Source organism: Coptis chinensis, chromosome 3, assembly GCF_015680905.1.
Source record: "Coptis chinensis isolate HL-2020 chromosome 3, ASM1568090v1, whole genome shotgun sequence".
NCBI classification, from domain to species: domain Eukaryota; kingdom Viridiplantae; phylum Streptophyta; class Magnoliopsida; order Ranunculales; family Ranunculaceae; genus Coptis; species Coptis chinensis.
This window is the reverse complement of record NC_141458.1, coordinates 44,795,521-44,814,642: the sequence shown is the minus strand read 5'-3', so window position 1 is coordinate 44,814,642 and position 19,122 is coordinate 44,795,521. Positions and strand designations below refer to the sequence as shown.

At 38.0% G+C, this 19,122-nt stretch overlaps 1 protein-coding gene across 1 annotated transcript; it reads right to left on the bottom strand.

Moving 5' to 3' along the window:
- Positions 1-5,026: 5,026 nt before the first annotated feature.
- On the bottom strand, positions 5,027-10,555 carry LOC147509763 (uncharacterized). Its single transcript, XM_086597910.1, has 3 exons — positions 9,189-10,555; positions 9,025-9,037; positions 5,027-8,937 (listed from the first exon to the last, which is right to left on the bottom strand). The coding sequence occupies exons 1-3, from the start codon at positions 9,543-9,545 to the stop codon at positions 7,769-7,771; spliced, it is 1,539 nt and encodes a 512-aa protein (XP_086454036.1). The 5' UTR covers positions 9,546-10,555; the 3' UTR covers positions 5,027-7,768.
- Between the last annotated feature and the right edge of the window lie 8,567 nt (positions 10,556-19,122).

Sequence of the window (19,122 nt, the reverse complement as noted above, 5' to 3'; positions counted from 1 at the left end):
TAAAAGCTTCTGGGGTGTCCTCATCTTGAGTAATGAATACTTGCTTAGGCAGCAGGTCTTCAAACTTTGTATATGGAATAACCGAAGGTTCTACGATTTGTGTAGACTCGAAGATGGTGTTGACTTCTTGTACGTAGGAGTCATCGACAAAATCTGAACTTCCAAAAGAAAGGAATTTATGCATATGGTTTTCTGGAAACGTGTTATTATAGTAATCTTGCACTAAGCTCTCGATCATGCTAATCTCTCTATCTATAGACAAATCTGATAATTGTTTCATCATTTTAAAAACATTTACCTCAACCGAAAGATGGCCAAAAGACAAAGACATCGAACCATTTCGGCAGTTTATAAGCGCGTTGGCAGTTGCCAAAAATGGACGCCCTAAGATGATTGGAACAGAGTCATTAACGACTTCTGTATCGAGGATAACAAAATCCGCAGGATAGTAGAAATCCTGGACCTTAACTAGCACATTTTCAACCACACCCTTAGGATACTTAATAGACCTATCCGCTTATTGCAACGTCATTTGAGTAGGTTGCATCTCTTATAGACCTATTTGTTTGTATAAATAATACAGGAGTAAGTTGACACTTGCCCCCAGGTCTAATAAAGCAGTGGTCGTGTGAGAATCTCCTAAGGTGCATTATCTGATAGAGATCTACCGGGGTCCTTGTACTTCACAATTCCATTATGTTCTGTTAAAGTTGGAAATTATTCAGTTAGAAAGGAATCTTTAGGAATATTTGTCCTATGCCTAGTAGTGCACAACTCCTTAAGAAACTTAGCGTGGTGAGGTAATTTTTTAATTGCTTTGAGAAAGGGTAGGTTAATCGTTAATTAGATTCTTGAATACTTCCCTAATCTCATCAAAGTTTGTATCTCTGTTTAACATAGCTAATTTCTGGGGAAACGGTGGTGTCTCTCTATGCTTAGCATATGGTTCAACTGGATGTCTAACCTTTGCTTTTTGTTTCTTAGGTTGTGGTTTAACCGGTACCTCTACAGGGGTAGGCTTTTCAGTTTCCATTTCGGTATCTAGTTCAATCTCCTGTGTAGGGACTACTTGTGGGGTAACTATAGGCATAGTTACATTATTGTCAACCACTCTACCAGAACGGAGAGTGGTGATGGCATTTAGCTCACCTACGTTTACATTTTCCGTACTAGTATTATCGTTCACCTCAAAGGCTGTGTTTGGTGTTTTAGGATTAGGTATCGCTTGTCCTGGAAACACACCTTTGGGTTGTACTTTCTCTTGAGCTAGATGCTGTAAGGAAAGTTGGATGGCTTGCAAAATCTGTTGTTGAGATTGCATAAAGGTATCGAAATGATCCGGTTGTGAAAGAGTGTTAGCTATAGGTTGTGTGACAGGAACTATGTCACGTTGATTATTTATGGGTGGGCTGTGATAGTTATTATTATTAACCGGAACGATACCTCGATTTGCATTATAATTATTATTGTTATAATTATTATAATTACCCTGACCTTGTTTTTGACCTTGTCGTGGTTGCGCTTGGTTGTTATAATTATTATAATTACCCTGACCTTGTCCTTGTCGTGGTGGAGGTTGGTTATAATTGTTTGCTTGCATAACATTTTGATTATTAAATCCTGGAGTTGTTACTTGTTGATTATTTCTCCAACTGAAGTTGAGGTGTTGTCTCCAAGGGGCGTTAGGAGTAGGATAACTATTAATTGAGCAAACGTTATCTTGTTGTAATATTTGTTGTTCGTAAACGAAAGGACAATATGAGTCGGGGTACTCTGGACTCAAACAGAAATTACATGGGTTGGAGTTGGCATTCATGACGGGGATAGGTTTTTGTTGGACATAAATAGCCTCTACCTTTTTAGTTAGAGATTCGATTAAATTTTTAAGTTCTAGATCGGGTTTCATCTCAAACATACCTAACGCTTTTAATTATAGAAGAACTAGCGGAACGGGAGATATCATCACTACCCCCTATTATTATTACGCTTTAGTCTGATCTTCTAAAAATTTATAAGCCTCTGAGGCTCCTTTACTTAAGAAACTACTCCCATTCATTATGTCAAGGACTTCTTTATGGTGGTGTAGAAGTCCCTTGAAAAAGGCACGAACTAACGTGTCTTTCGCGAGGTTATGATGTGAACACTCTATAAGTAGATCGGTAAAAGCGATTCCAAGCCTCGAAAATGATTCATGAGGATTCTCCGCCAAAAAAGAAATGAATCTTGGAAAGCATTTCATCGGTCTTGATGGTGAGTAAAAATGTTCCATGAATAGTTGAACAAGTTTAGCCCACGAAAGTATTACCGAATTAAGCGCCAAGGTTAAACAAGACAAGACGCCTTATCGGCTAAGGTGAAGGGAAATACCTTTAGTTTAATTTGTTCAGCACCAACCGTAGGATGGTGGATTGTAGTAAAGACTTGGTAAATCCTACACATGTGCTGATAAGGTTTTTCATGGTCTAACCCATGAAAAACGGGTAACAAATTAAATATATTTGGGGGAATTCAGAAATCCCCCACTGGGTCTGATAGAATGATACAAGATTTAGGGCTATCGTTCAAGGCTTTGTAAAAGTCAGAGAGAGGAGACTCTCTTCCTTCAGCCATTACTTCAGGTGGTGTGTGTGGTATGCTAGCTAGAGGTGTAGTGAGTGGTATACTAGAAATACTTGTTTGTTGTCGTTGTCGGTTAATTATGTTAGGTGTTTTTCTTCGGGCCGATCTTAATCTCATGCAAGGCTAAGACCAATATTAATGAAACACAACAACACTCCAAACAATCCTGATATGCTAGTATGAACCTCTAACAGAAGATGCGAGGTGTGGAAGAAAAGAGTACTTGAAAGCCTCCTTGGTTCGCTTATGAATAGCGTCTTGTTTACACGTGCTCAGTGTATATAACAAGTTAGAACACTGAAAACTTTGAAGAAATGAAAGTTCGAAACAAACCTGTGGAAATCGGGCGGTTTTCAGAGGGCAGAGGGCTTCGAGAATATGCCTAGGCAAAGGCGCAGTGGTCGCGAGCCGAGCAAAAGGTAGGATTCGAGGCATGTGGGTGCGGTGGCTCCCAAGTTGGCCTTGGTAGGCGTAGGTGGTGGCCAACCAAAGGGTGGGATTCGTGCATGTGGAAGCGCGATCCACTTTAACTTGCCTGCCGTTAAAAAGTGCGCCCGAGTAATTTTTCGTGGAAACTTGCAAAGTCAAAACGCACAACCACGGTGAGAATCCAAACAAGGGTGGGTGGGTTATGGGACTTTGAAAAACTATCAAGTCTACAGAAAACAATACTAAAGAGTACTAAGATGGCACCGACGCCATTTGATAAACGTAAAATTGAATAATTTACCAACGAAATGAACGATGAAACTCAAAACGCAAGTGAAACTAAACTTAATTATGCGTTTCTATCAAAGATTTCTATACTCTTAATTCTATCGAAATAGAGTGGAGTAAAAAGTTCGTTCTACTCTTAGTTCTTTAGCATTCAAGTTTCCTAGATTGACTAATCTATTCAAAGTCTAATGAGAGCAATGGTGGGAATTATACTACGATGTGAATAAAAACTAGACGTAATATAAAAATTATAACTTTATTAAATTTAACTAAACAATAATTGAATTCTAAATTAATAACTAAGAATTGAATAACAACAACTGAAATTAGATCTAACAATTTTAAAAAGTAAAATCGAAATGAACAAGAAATAACTATTTTATTTATCTAATCAATGAAGAACTATGATTCAAAGAATTAATCTAAAACAATGTATGAAACTAATTAATTTAACTAATTGAATTAAAAAACTAGATCTACAAGCTATTTTAATGGCTACTTTCTATTCTAGATTCTCTAACTCCCCCTTTCTTAAGAGCTAAGTCTTGTTTTATATAAAGAAGGAGACTAGATCCACAATTTCGTGCATGGGCTGAGGTCTCATGTTTTGGGCCGGAAAATCGAGCCTAAAGCCCAATTTCTTCAGTCCACAGAGCCCGTTTTAGCAGGCTTTGACTTCAGCAGACTTTTCGTCCACTTCTGCTCCTCTGATTGGGTCAAGGCTTGTACCATTGAAAAGCTCTTTCCGAGCTGGTCTTTTTGACGTAAGGTAGGCCCAAATCCGAGGCTTGAGTCTAAAGATATGATCTTCGGAAATTCTGCTGACTTGTGCACTGTTTCTACCCGTGTTGACTTTTCAGCTTTTGACCGGGCTTCATAAAGGCTTTGTCTCCTTGAATCTCTGCCTTTATCACCGAACTTCTTAGCAACCAATCTTTTGCTCCTTTATATCGCCAAAGTGGCACATTTCTCTGCACATAATTAAATTTCATGCCTGAAATACATAAAAGCACGTAATTAGCATTAACTCTTATTTATTACTCGCATAATTGGTCTAAAAGTAGTATTATTAAGGAGTTAAAACTACAGTTTTGGACTCTTATCAGGGTGCTAGTCCCATTTATGGGGGTGTCAATACCACGACCCAAGTGGGATGTTACAGGGTTACAAGGAAGCTCCATAATTCTACTTGAGGATACATGTCGACATTTATCAAAATTCCGTAATTTTGACTATTGAAATTTCATTTGATTATTGATATTTCGACAGTGAATTCTCCACTTTTAAGCCCCCTCTAAAAACCTTCTTCACGTTTCATAGAATTTTCGGACCAAACCTCAAAACCAAAACATTGTCTTCTTCTTCTTCATCCATTTCTCGTCTCTACCGTCTCTTTTCCAACAACATCCCAACACCTCAAATTCTCACAAAAACCCTTCCGAAAGAAGAAAAACCTCAAAAGCCATCTACAAATCATCTTACAAAGAAAATTTTAGCAGGAAAACACCTTACCACCCTTGTCAAAAACTTCAAAGCGTTTTCTGAAAGACCTCAGTTTCATAAAGCATATCAAGTATATGAAGACACTATTAAACATCTTGCATCAGCGAAAAAACATTCATTAATCGAGGCAAGTGAGAAAGAATTTGGGGTTGAGACAGAAGATTAGAAGAATTTAGAGATAAGAAGATGCATAAATTTCTTGTCTATTATCAAAGTTACCCATGTTTATATAGTGGATAAACAAACCCTTGCCAATTCGGCTACAATTCTAAAACTAATACTTACTAAAATAAACTAACTAAACTTCAATTGAAATAGAAATATCTAACTTAATAATACTTCCTAAATAAGAACTAAGGATCCTAACATCTTCCCATGCTTCGAAAACAGCTTGCCCTCAAGCTGAAAATTCCGAAAACCGAGCAAAAAAATCGTAATAATCTTCCCATGTAGGTTCATCTTGTGGGAGTCCTTTCCAATGCACTAAAACATGAGTCACAACGCAATTATCCTTTTTAAACATTCCACGATCTAAAATGGCCAAGGTTTCCACTCAAACTGTCCAGAATTTGTGAGACTCGAAAGTTGTGGAAGTGCCAAATTATTATTCCCAAGCTTCAGTTTCAACAAGGAGACATGAAATACGGGATGAATGCGACTTCCAGGAGGTAAATCCAGCTTGTACGCAACTGATCCAATACAAGATATAATAATCTTAAATGGACCAAAGAAACGAGGAGATAACTTATGAGTACCATGTGGATTAACAGAAGTTTGGCGATAGGGCTGTAGGTGAAGGAAAACCCAATCACCTATGTGAAATTCACGCTCAGTCCGATGCTTATCAGCAAAAAAATTCATCCTGGATTGTGCTTATTGCAAATTATACTTGAGTATACGCATAATTTCATCTCGTTCGCGCACCGCAACATCAACTGAATGCACGCTTGTAGAACCAGGCAAATTTGTCTCAATTCGGGGAGGAGGACGACCATACACAACCTCAAAAGGGGTCATTTTAATGGCTGATTGAAATGTAGTGTTATAAGACCACTCTGCCCAAGAAAGCCACTTTGTCCATTGAGAAGGTTGATCCCCAACAAAGCAACGCAAATAATTTTCAAGTGTGCGATTTAGGACTTCAGTTTGCCCATCAGATTTGGGGGTGATAAGCGGTACTTCGACAGAGAGAGCTTCCTTGCAGAGAAAAAAGTTCCTGCCAAAACTGACTTAGAAATATCGAGTCACGATCATTAACAATTGAGCGGGGCATACCATGTAAACGAGCCACCTCACGCACAAAAATTTGAGCAACTGTAGGAGAAGTATAAGGATGTGAAAGTGCAATGAAATGGGCATACTTCGAAAGACGGTCGACAACTACCAGAATAGAAGTCCTCTTGCTTGAAGAAGGAATGCCATCAATGAAATCCATGGAGATATCTTCCCAGACTTTGTCAGGAATAGGCAATGGTTGTAATAAACCCAGAGGAGAAATTGTTTCCGCTTTGTTCCTTTGACAAACATCTCATTCAGCAACAAATAACTTTGTAGCAGATTTCAAACCTTTCCAATAAAAATTAGTAGAGATACGCTTGTATGTACGTAGAAAACCTGAATGTCCACCAACGGGAGAAGAATGAAATTCCTTAAGGATTTGATCACACCAACCCGAAGAAGAAGGAACCACATACGATTCGTCCTTTGTAGCGCAGAATATTGTTGTCGTAAGAATAGCGTGGAACATGTTACAAAAGAAGACGATTGATAATGGAAGACAACTCGGAATTAGCAAGGCAGTCTTAAGAAATGGCATTAATATCAGAGAAGATGGGAGAAGAGATAGCATGCACATAAGAGCCATGAGCAACACGGGACAAAGCATCAGCAACTAGATTATCAGAACCTTTCTTATATATAATCTCATAGTCGTAACCCAACAACTTAGAAACCCACTCTTGTTGCTCCACTGAAGAAACACGTTGGTCAAGAAAAAATTTCAGACTTCGATGATCAGTAATAATCTTGAAATGATGACCCATAAGATAAGGCCTCCACTTATTCACTGCAAAAAGAACCGCTAACATCTCTTTATCATAAACTGACAGACAAATTGTGACCAGATAAAGCCTTACTAATAAAAGCTAACGGTCGACCCTCTTGCATAAGCAATGCACCAATACCATGACCAGAAGCATCACATTCAATAGAAAAAGGTTTGGAATTGAAAAGTCAGGTAATGCAAGAACTGGGGTTGTAGACATGGCAGTTTTGAGAGTGTGAAATGCAATTTTAGCCTCGCTAGTCTACATGAAGGAATCTTTCTTAAGCATATCTGTCAAAGGGCCACAAAGTTTGCTGTAATAGCCTGTTAGACCCAAAAAACCTCCAAAGCCTTAATGGTAGTCGGCTTGGGCCATTCAACCATGCAACGAAGTTTTTCAGGATCAACATCTACACCTTCTCCTGAAATAACATACCCCAGATAATCCAATGAAGATCGTGCAAAAGAACATTTAGAAGACTTCACATAAAGTTGATGTTGGCGTAAACAAGCTAGAATTGTAGAGAGATGAGCAACATGAGCATCCAAGGAACGACTGTAGATGACTATATCATCAAAAAATACAAGAACAAACTTGCGAAGGAAAGGCCGGAAAATCTCATTCATAAGACTTTGAAAAGTTGATGGAGCATTTAAAAGTCCAAATGGCATAACCAAAAATTCATAATGACCATCATGAGTTCGAAAAGCGGTTTTAGGAATATCATAACCGTCGACTAATATTTGATAGAAACCATTGCGAAGATCCAATTTAGTGAATATGACTGCACCATGTAGTTCATCTAATAACTCATCAATTACTGGAATCGGATAGTGATCCTTGATTGTTATATCATTAAGAGCACGATAGTCAACACACATGCGCTAATATCCATCTTTTTTTCTGACAAGAAGCACTGGTGAAGAGTGGACTAACACTTTTTTGAATAATGCTAGCTTCAAGCATCTCACCAACGATGCGTTCAATCTCATTCTTTTGAAAGTAGGGATACCGATAAGGACACAAGTTAGGGGGCTGCGACCAGGAAGTAATGGAATTTTGTGATCATGAGAACGATGCGGTGGAAGACCACTTGGTTCATTGAAAACATCAGAATATTCACTCAAAACTTCGGCAATAATAGGTGGAATTGGAGATGAAGACTCTTCATTTGAGACCGTCATAAGTTGTAAAAAAGCACCATACTTTTCTTGTAATAATAACCTCTTGATTTCACTAGAGTCGGTTAGAACAGTAGAAGAGTTGTTACCTACCAATTGTATGCTATTTCCATCCAAAGAAAATTGCATGGTGAGGGCAGCAAAATCCCAAAGAATAGCACCTAAAGAACGTAACCACCGAGCACCTAAAACCATGTCACAACCACTTACTGGAAGTAAGTAAAAATCAGAATGGAAATGGTAGCCTTGAATAGTGAATGGAACATTTGAACAACAACCATGACTATTAAGGACTTCACCATCAGTAACTGTAACACGAAAAGGTAGCATTGTAGTAAAAGCACAACCACAATGTTTAGCAAGACATGGGCTCAAAAAATTGTGAGTAGAGCCAGAATCCACTAAAATAGTGATAGGATGCTTTTTAAGAAAACCAGTAAGGCGCATAGTTTCTGGGCGACTTGAACCGGTAAGAGCATGAAGGGAGATTTCAATACCAGTGGTAGCATCAACCTCGTTAGGGACAGATTCAACACCCTCGTCAACAAGAGAAATAGCAGCATCCAAAAGACAGACTTGAGATTTTCCACAACGATGTCCCGGTTTATATTGGTCATCGCAATTGAAGCAAAGACCCTTCAATTGACGTTCAGCTTGTTCGGCAGATAATAGACGACGAATAGGAGCAGGACCAAGAATTGATGGAGTGGATCCAATGGCAGATGGAGCACTAAGAGAAGGAGCATTAGAGGAACGAGTTATATTGGGACGAAAAGTTTGGCGTTTCATAGCAACTGTAACAACTTCAGCTTGATATTTTGCAAGTTCAAAAGCTTGTACAAGAGTAGCAGGTTTCCACATCTTAACAACAACTCACCTCATCACGTAATCTTGAAACAAAATAGCTAATCAAAAACTCTTCAGGCAATCCTAGTGTACGATTAGCTAAGCATTCAAACTGTAGTTGATAATCTGTGACAGTATCAATTTGCCGTAATTTAGAAAGAGCTCCCCCTGGATCGAAATCTTCTAAAGTACCAAAATGGATACACAAGGCCTTTGTAAATTGCGGCCATGTTAGCTCGCCTAATGTACGCTCTAGCGATTGATATCATGGAATAGCATCACCAGTTAAATGCGCGGAAGCTAGAGACACAATTTGAGCATCTGGAATATGAGACACCTTTTTACACTGCTCCACTCGAAAAGCCCATCCAGCAGGGTCCTCACCCTTAAACAACGGAAAATCAAGACGTACATGATGGGAGAAAACCATAGTACCTGGATTGTTTTGAGGAACAGGCACCGGTTGCGTAAGAGGAGGTGTTGATGGTGTTAATTGATCCAATCTTGCATTAAGACCAGCTATTAAACCTGGAAGATTATTGATGTCAGTCTTTGTTTTCGATAAAGCTACAGTAACTTCATCAATCCGTTGGGTAAGGAGTTGAACTTGTTCTTCAAGGGTTTTAACAGTCATGGTGGGTGCCAGGAAAGCCGTTCTGATACCAAATTATCAGGAACCTAGCTATTGAGAAAGAATTTGGGGTTGAGATAGAAGATTAGAAGAATTTAGAGGTAAGAAGATACATAAATTTCCTATCTATTATCAAAGTTACCCACATTTATATAGTGGATAAACAAACCCTTGCCAATTCGGCTACAATTCTAAAACTAATATTTACTAAAATAAACTAACTAAACTTCAATTGAAATAGAAATATCTAACTTAATAATACTTCCTAAATAAGAACTAAGGATCCTAATAGTATGTTTGATCATGCTTTAAAAACGTACAATGAATTGACTGAGTTGAAATGTATGCATACTGTTATGTTGCTTAATGCGCTTTTGAATGCTAGTTTTAAGTCTAAGAAGTATGGTGAAACTTTGAAATTGCTTAGAGAACTTTCATCGAGTTTGTCCATGACCCCAGCTGATTATTCGTATAATATAGTAATTCATGCTTATATTAAATTAGGGAATTTCAATTTTGCTGTTTTAATGATATATGAGATGGAGAAGAATGGGGTGAAGCCTGATTTGATTACGTTTAACACACTCTTAAATGGGTATTTGTGGGGGAAGAAAGAGACAGCGCGTGCACGCTTCAGTTGCACATGATGAAGGTGCGTGCGCACTCAGTCGGTTCATGACAAGTTCGACCGATATTGGTGTTTCTATAAAAGGGAAGACTCCATTCTTAGAATATACACAATTTTGTGCACTTGTGTTGTGCCTATATATATCTCTGTAATAGAACCCTAAGAAATGAATCAAGCAATAAACATTTCTTCTCCCGTGGACGTAGGTTGCCGCATTGGAACCAAACCACTATAAATTATTGTGTTTTGTCTCTTTAATTGGTTATTTAATTCTACATGGTATCATAGCGGAGCGCTTAATCTCTCCTCTAAATCAATCTAGATAAACACAATACACTATGTCAGATCCAAAACCAAACCCAAAGTCTGCTGTAACAATAGAGACTGATTCTAATCCTGGTTGGAAGCTGTCATCAATTCTCTTGAATGGAACAAATATACCATGGTCTAGGGCTGTTTCACTATCTTTAGGTGGCAAGAGGAAATTAGGGTTCATTAATGGTGCAAAGGTGTGTCCTGCCATTGATGATGCCGAATTTGAGAATTGGGTTTCCAATGATCAGCTTGTTCGATCTTGGTTACTCAATTCTATGGAATCAACTATTGCTGGAATTTTTACTTTCTCTGATTCTGCAAAGGAGATGTGGGATTCAATTGAAGATTTATACAGAAACCAGAACAATTATGCCCGTATTTTTGAACTTCAACTCGCAATCAGTGCTTTGCAACAAGGTGAGAAAACTTTTACAGAACACCTTGGGAATTTGAAGAAATTGTGGGATGAGTTAAACATATATCGTCCACACACCACATATGTTAAGACTTTTTTGAAACGGGCTGAAGGGGATAAAATCTTCACCGTATTTCGTAGTCTTAAACCAGAATATGAGAATATGGAAAGCAATATTCTAATGGAGAGCACTCTTCCAACACTTGCTGTTGTTTGTGCAACTATTCAGAGAAAGGAAACAAGGAAGAAAACCATGAACTCCGAGGTGAAATCCTCAATATCTAAATTTACTATATTACTTGCAAAAAACAATTTTCGAAAGAAGTCATAGGGATTTGAAAAATATAAGGGAAAACGGGAACCATCTCACTGTGATCATTGTAAAAAGAACTGGCACACCAAGGACCGTTGTTGGGAATTATATCCGCTTCTGAAAAAGGAAAAGGAATTGTCCAAGAAAGAGCATGCAGCAGTAGCCAAGACATCAATGTCCAACTCAGATATTAGTCATCAGTTAAGTCAAATTTTCCAACAACTCACTAAGTCCATGCCATCTAGCAAAGGTCAGTCTGTCTCAACTCATGTGTTAGGTAATTTACATGCCTATTTTACTATGCTAGAAAATAGTAACTCATGGATAATTGATTCGGGGGCTACTGATCATATGGCTAATTGCCCTGGCTCTGTCCATAATTTTGTGTCCAAAATCGACAAACATAATATTTCCATAGCCAATGGATCCACCGTTCCCATTCTAGGTAGTGGTCAAGTGAATTTTTTTAATCAAAGTTTCAAGAGTGACTCTCTAGTTGTTCCTTCTTTCCCTGTCCAAGTTCTATCTATTGGCAAACTTACAAATTCTTTAAATTATGATGTCATTTTTTCTCCTAACTCTGTCGTCTTTCAGGATCGAAAGTCGAAGAGGACGATTGGTGAAGGAATTTATTCCAATGGGCTCTATTTGTTAAAGTCGAATAAAAGGGCGTGTCAAACTAGTGGGTTACTTGAGAGTCATTTTTTGCATAAAAGACTTGGGCATCCATCTAGTCATGTCCTGTCAAATTTGTTTCCGCATGTTTCTATAAACTCTGATGATGTTTGTGATGTTTATCAATTTTCTAAACAAACTCGTTTCCCTTTTCCAATCTCGCATTCTATGTCTAATAATTTGTTTAAGTTAATCCACTCTGATTTATGGGGACCTGCTCCCGTTAATTCTTATGATGGCTATAAGTATTTTGTGTTGTTTATTGATGATAAATCTCGTGCTACATGGTTATATTTGTTGAAATCGAAGACTAAGGTTGTGAATGTTTTCAAAGATTTTCATACTATGGTTACTAATAAGTTTGGTGCAAAAATCAAGATGTTTAGATCTGACAATGGCACTGAGTTTTATAAAGGTCTGTTACCTGATTACCTTCGTAACCATGGGATAATTCATTAAACTAGCTGTGTTGGCACACCTCAGCAGAATGGTGTGGCTGAAAGAAAAAACAGACACCTTTGGAGACCACTCGTGCTCTTATGTTGGGCATGAATGTTCTTAAGCAATACTGGTCTCATGGCGTCTTAACTGCTGCTTATTTGATTAATCGTCTTCCCAGTCGGGTTCTTGGTTTTAAATCCCTAATGGAAGTGTTCAAATCTAGGCCGCTGGATCTCTCTCATCTGTGAGTTTTTCGGTGTGTTTGTTATGTGCATCAGCAAGCTCTTCATCGAGATAAATTCGATGCTCGGGCTACTCGATGTGTTTTTGTTGGTTATTCTACCACTCAGAAAGGCTACATATGTTACAATCCGGCAACAAGAAAACTGGCTGTCTCTCGTGATGTCCGATTTGTGGAATCTGAAGCCTTCTTTCAAAATTCAACTACGCCTTGGAATCAGTCCCAGGGGGAGTGTTTGGCAGATTTGGCACCTCTCCCAGCAGTTGGTGAAGATATAGTTCCTATTCCAGCAGTTGGTGAAGATATAGTTCCTACCGCATAAGTTATTGAACCCACTGAAGTTATGGGTTCTACTGAAGAAAGGCACGGGCGCACTCAGTGACTGAACTAATAGAGGCGCGGGAGCGCTCTAGTACTCATGACGTTCTAGTAACTGAGGCGCGGGCACGCTCCCAGAACGAGCTAACAGAGGCGAGGGTGCGCTCTAGTGCTTCTCCAGTTTCTCAACAATCAGAACGAGAGAGATGACCTCCAGTAACTCTCAAGGATTACTATAAGTCTGATAGAGAACTGCATCCCCCAGTGATTCATAGGAATTTTTATTCATTACATGCCGTTTCATATCCTCTACAGGAGTATATAACGTATGCCAATATCACTTCATCTCATCATGCTTTCTTGAGTACTGTCGATGATGTGCAAGAACCCAAGAACTTTAAAGAAGCTAACTCTCGTTCGGTATGGAGAAAGGTGATGCAAGAAGAACTTCGTGCTCTAGACGAGAATAAAACTTGGGAGATTGTTATGCTACCTTACGGAAAGAAAACAGTTGATTGTCGTTGGGTGTTCAGAAACAAGTTCAACAGTGATGGTTCCTTAGAGAGGTCTAAAGCACGACTCGTTGCAAGGGGATTCACCCAAACATATGGTCAGGACTACAAGGAGACTTTTGCACCAGTTGCAAAGATGAACACGTTTAGAGTTCTTGTATCTCTAGCTGTAAATCAAGACTGGAAATTGTTACAGATAGATGTTAAAAATGCATTCTTACACGACGATCTTAAAGAAGAAGTGTATATGAGCATCCCACCTGGACATCCGAAGGAGACTAAGGTTGGATTAGTATGCAAGTTAAAAAAGGCTATATATAGACTTAAACAATCTCCATGAGCGTGGTATGCCAAGCTCAGTTCTGTTCTAGTTATGACCGGTCTTAAGCAAAGTGATGTTGATCCTTCCTTATTTGTTAAGTCTAGTAGGTCAGGCTTGGTGGCTGTTCTTATTTATGTTGATGACATAGTTATCACAGGTAATGACCATATTGAAATCTCTAAGCTCAATGAGTTACTGCACAAGAAATTTTCCATCAAGGATCTGGGTATTATGAAGTACTTTTTTGGGATCGAAATTGCTTATTCAAAAAGAGATATATTTCTAAATCAAAGGAAGTATGTGTTGGATCTTTTGAGTGAAGCAGAAAAGCTGGGGGTAAAACCATCTGATTCTCTAACTGACAGTGGAGCCAAGTTGGACAACACCGGTGATCTTCTTACTGACATTGGTTAGTATCAGCGATTAGTTGGTAAACTAATATATTTCACTATTACCTGACCAGATATTTCTTATCCAGTAAGCTTGGTTAGTCGTTTTATGCATGCTCCAAGGACTCCACATATGAATGCAGTTTCCAGAATACTGCAGTATCTGAAAGGGTCACCAGGCAGAGGTATTTGGATACGGAAAAATGGGCATACATCTATTACTGCTTATACAGATGCTGATTGGGCAGGATGTCCAGTTGATCGGTGGTCTACTTCTGGTTATTGTACCTTTGTGGGAGGTAATTTGGTCACTTGGAAGAGTAAGAAACAGAATGCAGTGGCTTGTTCTAGTGCTGAAGCTGAGTACAGGACTATGGCTTCCACCACCAGTGAAATCATATGCCTTCGCACTCTTATGAAGGATTTATGTTTTGGTTTGTATTTGCCAACTACACTTTACTGTGATAATCAAGCTGCTATGCACATTACTGCAAATTCAGTGTTTCATGAGAGAACTATGCATATTGAAGTTGGCTGTCATTTTGTGCGTGAAAAAGTGCAGTCTAACATTGTCACTACCTCCTTTGTTTGAAGTGACCAACAGCTTGCATATATTTTTACTAAGGGACTTCCAGCTTCCAAGTTCCATGATATACTCTCCAAGTTGGGTTCGCTGGATATCTTCGCACCAACTTGATGGGGAGTGTGGGAGAAGAAAGAGATAGCGCGTGCCCGCTTCAGTTGCACATGATGAAGGCGCCTACGTGTTCAATCGGTTCATGACAAGTTCGACCGATATTGGTGTTTCTATAAAAGAGAAGACTCTATTCTTAGAATATACACAATTTTGTGCACTTGTGTTGTGCCTATACATATCTCTGTAATGGAACCCTAAGAAATCAATCAAGCAATAAATGTTTCTTCTCCCTAGACATAGGTTGCCACATTGGCACCGAACCACTATACATTCTTGTGTTTTGTCTCTTTAATTGGTTGTTTAATTCTACAGTATTACAGTAAGGGTCAGTTTTCGGATGGTGAGAAAATTTGGGATAGGATGGAAGAGAGTGGTGTTGTTCCAGATATAATAAGTTTTAACGTGAAGTTGAAGGGTTTAGTTAGTGGCGGAAACATATCAAAAGCAGTTGAACTAGTTGAACAGCTGGGGAGTAGTAAAGTTAAGCCAAATCATTTTACTTATAATGTTTTGATAAAATGGTATTGCAGTAATGGGAAACTGGATGAAGCTAAAAGAGTGTTTACACAGGAGTTTACACGGAGAATTTTAAACAGGGAGAGAGAGAGTTTTATACAGAGTGGAAAAAGGAGAGAATGACAAAGGTTATTATGATTGTTTTCTGATGATTGTTACGTGACATTATTTTCGTTCTCAAGTTTTTATTTCTTCACGCCGCTCGTAAATACAACAGAGGTGAGTAGATTTTATCTTTCACTGACTACTAAAACTATGATTTTTCGTCTATTTAAAATCTACGAATTTATTATCAAAATATATAAGTTTTATGTTTATTTTTCCTGTTCATTCTATTCTGTGCCCTAATATTCTGCCTGCTGTTGAAACCAAGTTATACTGATAAAATGGGTTTGACTACTAATTAATTTTAATTAATTATCCCTATATAAATATAAACTGTTATTATGAGTATTGTTGATTTTGTTATCGGTTTTATTAGTTTTGGCTGGAATGTTTTGTTGGTTGTCAGGTTAGAATCGGTGGTAGCTATTGATTGTGGGTGGAAGGTGGCTATTGATTTGGTTGTTGTGTTGTTGTTGGATGGAATACGGTGGTCGGGCTATCGATTTGAGTTTTTGGTGTGGTGGGGCTATTGAAGCTTTGAAAAAGGCTGTAATGGCGTCGACATTTGTGAGCAGTGAGGTTTTGTTTGGGTTTTGATTATACTCCAAAGGTTTGGATTTTGATGGGGATCAAAACCTAACCGTTTGGTGGTGGTTGGGGGTTGGCAGAAATGCTGTTAGAAGCTCCCAAGACTCGTTAATGGCGGCGCGATTCGATCGGGGTCGAGTTTGGATGTGGGAGGAAATCGAGTTTTTCATTTATTAAAGTCATAGGGTTTTTCATAAGGAGTAAAACCGGTGGAATGAAAGGGGAGGAGGAGAATAGTTGGTGGTGGTTGATCAGATGGTGGAGGCTGCTGTTGAAGAAGAAGAAGTGAGGGAGACCCTTGTTACCTCTGTTGGGCCTTGGGTCGAAAAGTTTAAGTTTTGTTTGGGCCAGTTCAATTAGTTGTTTTGGGTCGAAACTTAGTTTTGTTTTTGTTGGGCCAGTTCTAATTTTGTTTACATGGGGGCATTTTTTTTTTTTTTTTGGGGTTGGGTCATTATTGTTATGTGGATCCGGCTAACATTATTTGAATCTTTGGTTGAGTCATGGGCTTGGCTAGTTGGGTCCGAGCGATGACCTTAACCATGACCTTAGCCATGAGCCCATGAGCCATGCACCTTTACCTTAGCCATGACATGAACTATGGCTGACCATGAGTCTGTTGACCATGAAAATGATATGTTGACTGTCAACTTTGATTGTTGGCTTTGACTGTTGACCGTTGACTATTGACTGTGGAATGTTGACTTTTTCCAGATTTTCACATATTTTAATTTTGGTGGACAAATCCAATAATAGGATGTTGTCGAAACTTGTATAAACATGTTTGTAATTATCTAATAAAGATTTGACGTGGTTTTATGCAATTATATATATTGGCATTGATGACTTTGATTTTGACTATATGGCTGATAAAAACTACGAAGACTTGATTCCAATCTTAAAAGATTTGGATACATAGGCAGCTTTGAGTAAAAGTGCAGCCACTACACTATATTATATATTATATATTAGTTATTAGTTATTATGATAATTAATTATATGTGTACAATGTTCGTACTTAATTGTTGAAAATGTATTCACGAGACATTTAACTAATGCGTTATTCCTGATTAAAACTTTTGATATCTATGATTTATGTAATTGATAATGAAGTGAGTTGATTAGTTATTGTGTTTGGAATATTTAATAATGATTCTATTGTTTGAGACGATGTTTGTTTTGTAATGAAAATATTATAATAAATGAAAACTCTTGATTGTTAAAAATCCGGTGTAAAAGTGTGCGGTGAAAATTTAATGTGTCGCCCACATCTTTAGATCTCTCCACGCCTCTGTGATGAAAAGAAATGTTTATGACTAATGATGTCATGTGAAAAGCCGTCTTAGAGAGGAACTAAGGAATTCGTCTTGCGTGTGGGCTGTATTCCTTGAATGTACAAGAATATAGGTGGGTATTCCTTGAATGTGGCGGGAATGACCCAAGGTATTCATTGAATGTGCCATAAATGACCTGTTAGTGTTATGATAGGTATTCCTTGAATGTGGCGGGAATGACCTAAGGTATTCATTGAATGTGCTATGAATGACCTGTTAGTATTATGATGGGTATTCCTTGAATGTGGCGGGAATGACCCAAGGTATTCATTGAATGTGCCATGAATGACCTTATATTTTATTATGCCCAAAAGAGACTTTGTGATTGTGTGTATGGGAAGGCCAGAGATGGCTGTGACTCACAAGTTACGAGTTTACAAGAAGAAAGTATGTTTCCTGGAGGCGATATCCCGCTTGGGACATATGTCTTGTAGTGGTACTCGGTGTGAGTGAGGCACACGGATATGTGTGATTTGACAAATGTGTGTAGTGCAAATCGTGGGGTAAGAACTAAAGGTTGGGCTGTGTCTTTGAACAAATGAGTCAACAAAATAATTAATAAACAAAGTAAAAATATTGATTTTACATGTGATTGAGTTATTGCATATGAATATTTATGTATTATGATGCATATAATTTCTTACGAAAGAATGTGAATATGGTTAGCGTGATATGATGGTTGCAATGAGAGTGAAATAGATGTATACTATAAATGATTACGTTTTACTTATTAACTTTTTATACAGAGACGTTGTCTTACTCTAAGACGACGTGCTGGCTTAAAGGTAAAATATATCAAACTCATATTTAAATAAGTTATCGTATGTGTATGTAATAAGTTGAATGTAAGTGAAAATTATATTGTGAGCTATTTTGAAAAGTGAGCAAGATGAATACTGTTATATGAGATTCTTTGAATTTGTATATTGGGAGTGAAATCTTACTTGGGAAGAAAGTACACGCCATCTTGGAAAACGGAACTATATTAACTTCCAAGTTGAAACGGTTGGTAATATTATATTTATTAATTCGAAATATTATTATATATATTTTGTTGTTAGTCTACTCATACCAGCAAATTCAATTTGTTGATCCATGTTTGTTTTGTTTTGCAACGTGGGTGTGTTCTTGAGAATATAAATGGTGGAGTGCAGTGGATAAAGACACGTGATTTGGAGTTGCTTTTGGAGTCTTCTGGTTTAAGATTTTCTGAAAGGTACGGTTTTGTTTTGAGACAGATGTAATAGAGTTGGTTAGTTTATTTGTAGTTTAATAATGTGATTTAAAGATTGTTCCTTTTAGTTTTCTTTTGATTTCAGTTTTGTATATATCGTGTTTGATAACAGGATTTTGGGTTTTGTTTCACTCTGGATTTCCAGATAATTAAATATAACTGTTTTAAATATTGTCTAGAAATTTGGGGTGTGACACTGAGAGTGGTGAAAGCTCTACATCGGGACAGCACAAGAGTTGTTGTTACATACTTACATATGCACGTCGAGATGGAGAACAGAATGCATATGAGCCAAAGAGTTGTGAGGCACGAATGCACAATAGGTGATGTACTGCAGTCACCTTAGGATAATAGTAATGGCATGTCCGAATGAGTTATACTAGATACATCAAGAACGAAAAAAGAGGCAGGCAATAAGATGAAAGTCATGAAACCCTCCTCCAAATATGCTTTGTATTGCTGGTCTGCTGGTTCATAATACAATCTGTCCGTGAGCTTGGGCTGAACCAAGACTTTTTCTTGAGACTGGACGTAAAC

Coding starts and splice junctions, on each gene's coding strand:
- LOC147509763 (XM_086597910.1), bottom strand. CDS start 9,545: ATGACTGTTAAAACCCTTGAAGAACAAGTTCAACTCCTTACCCAACGG.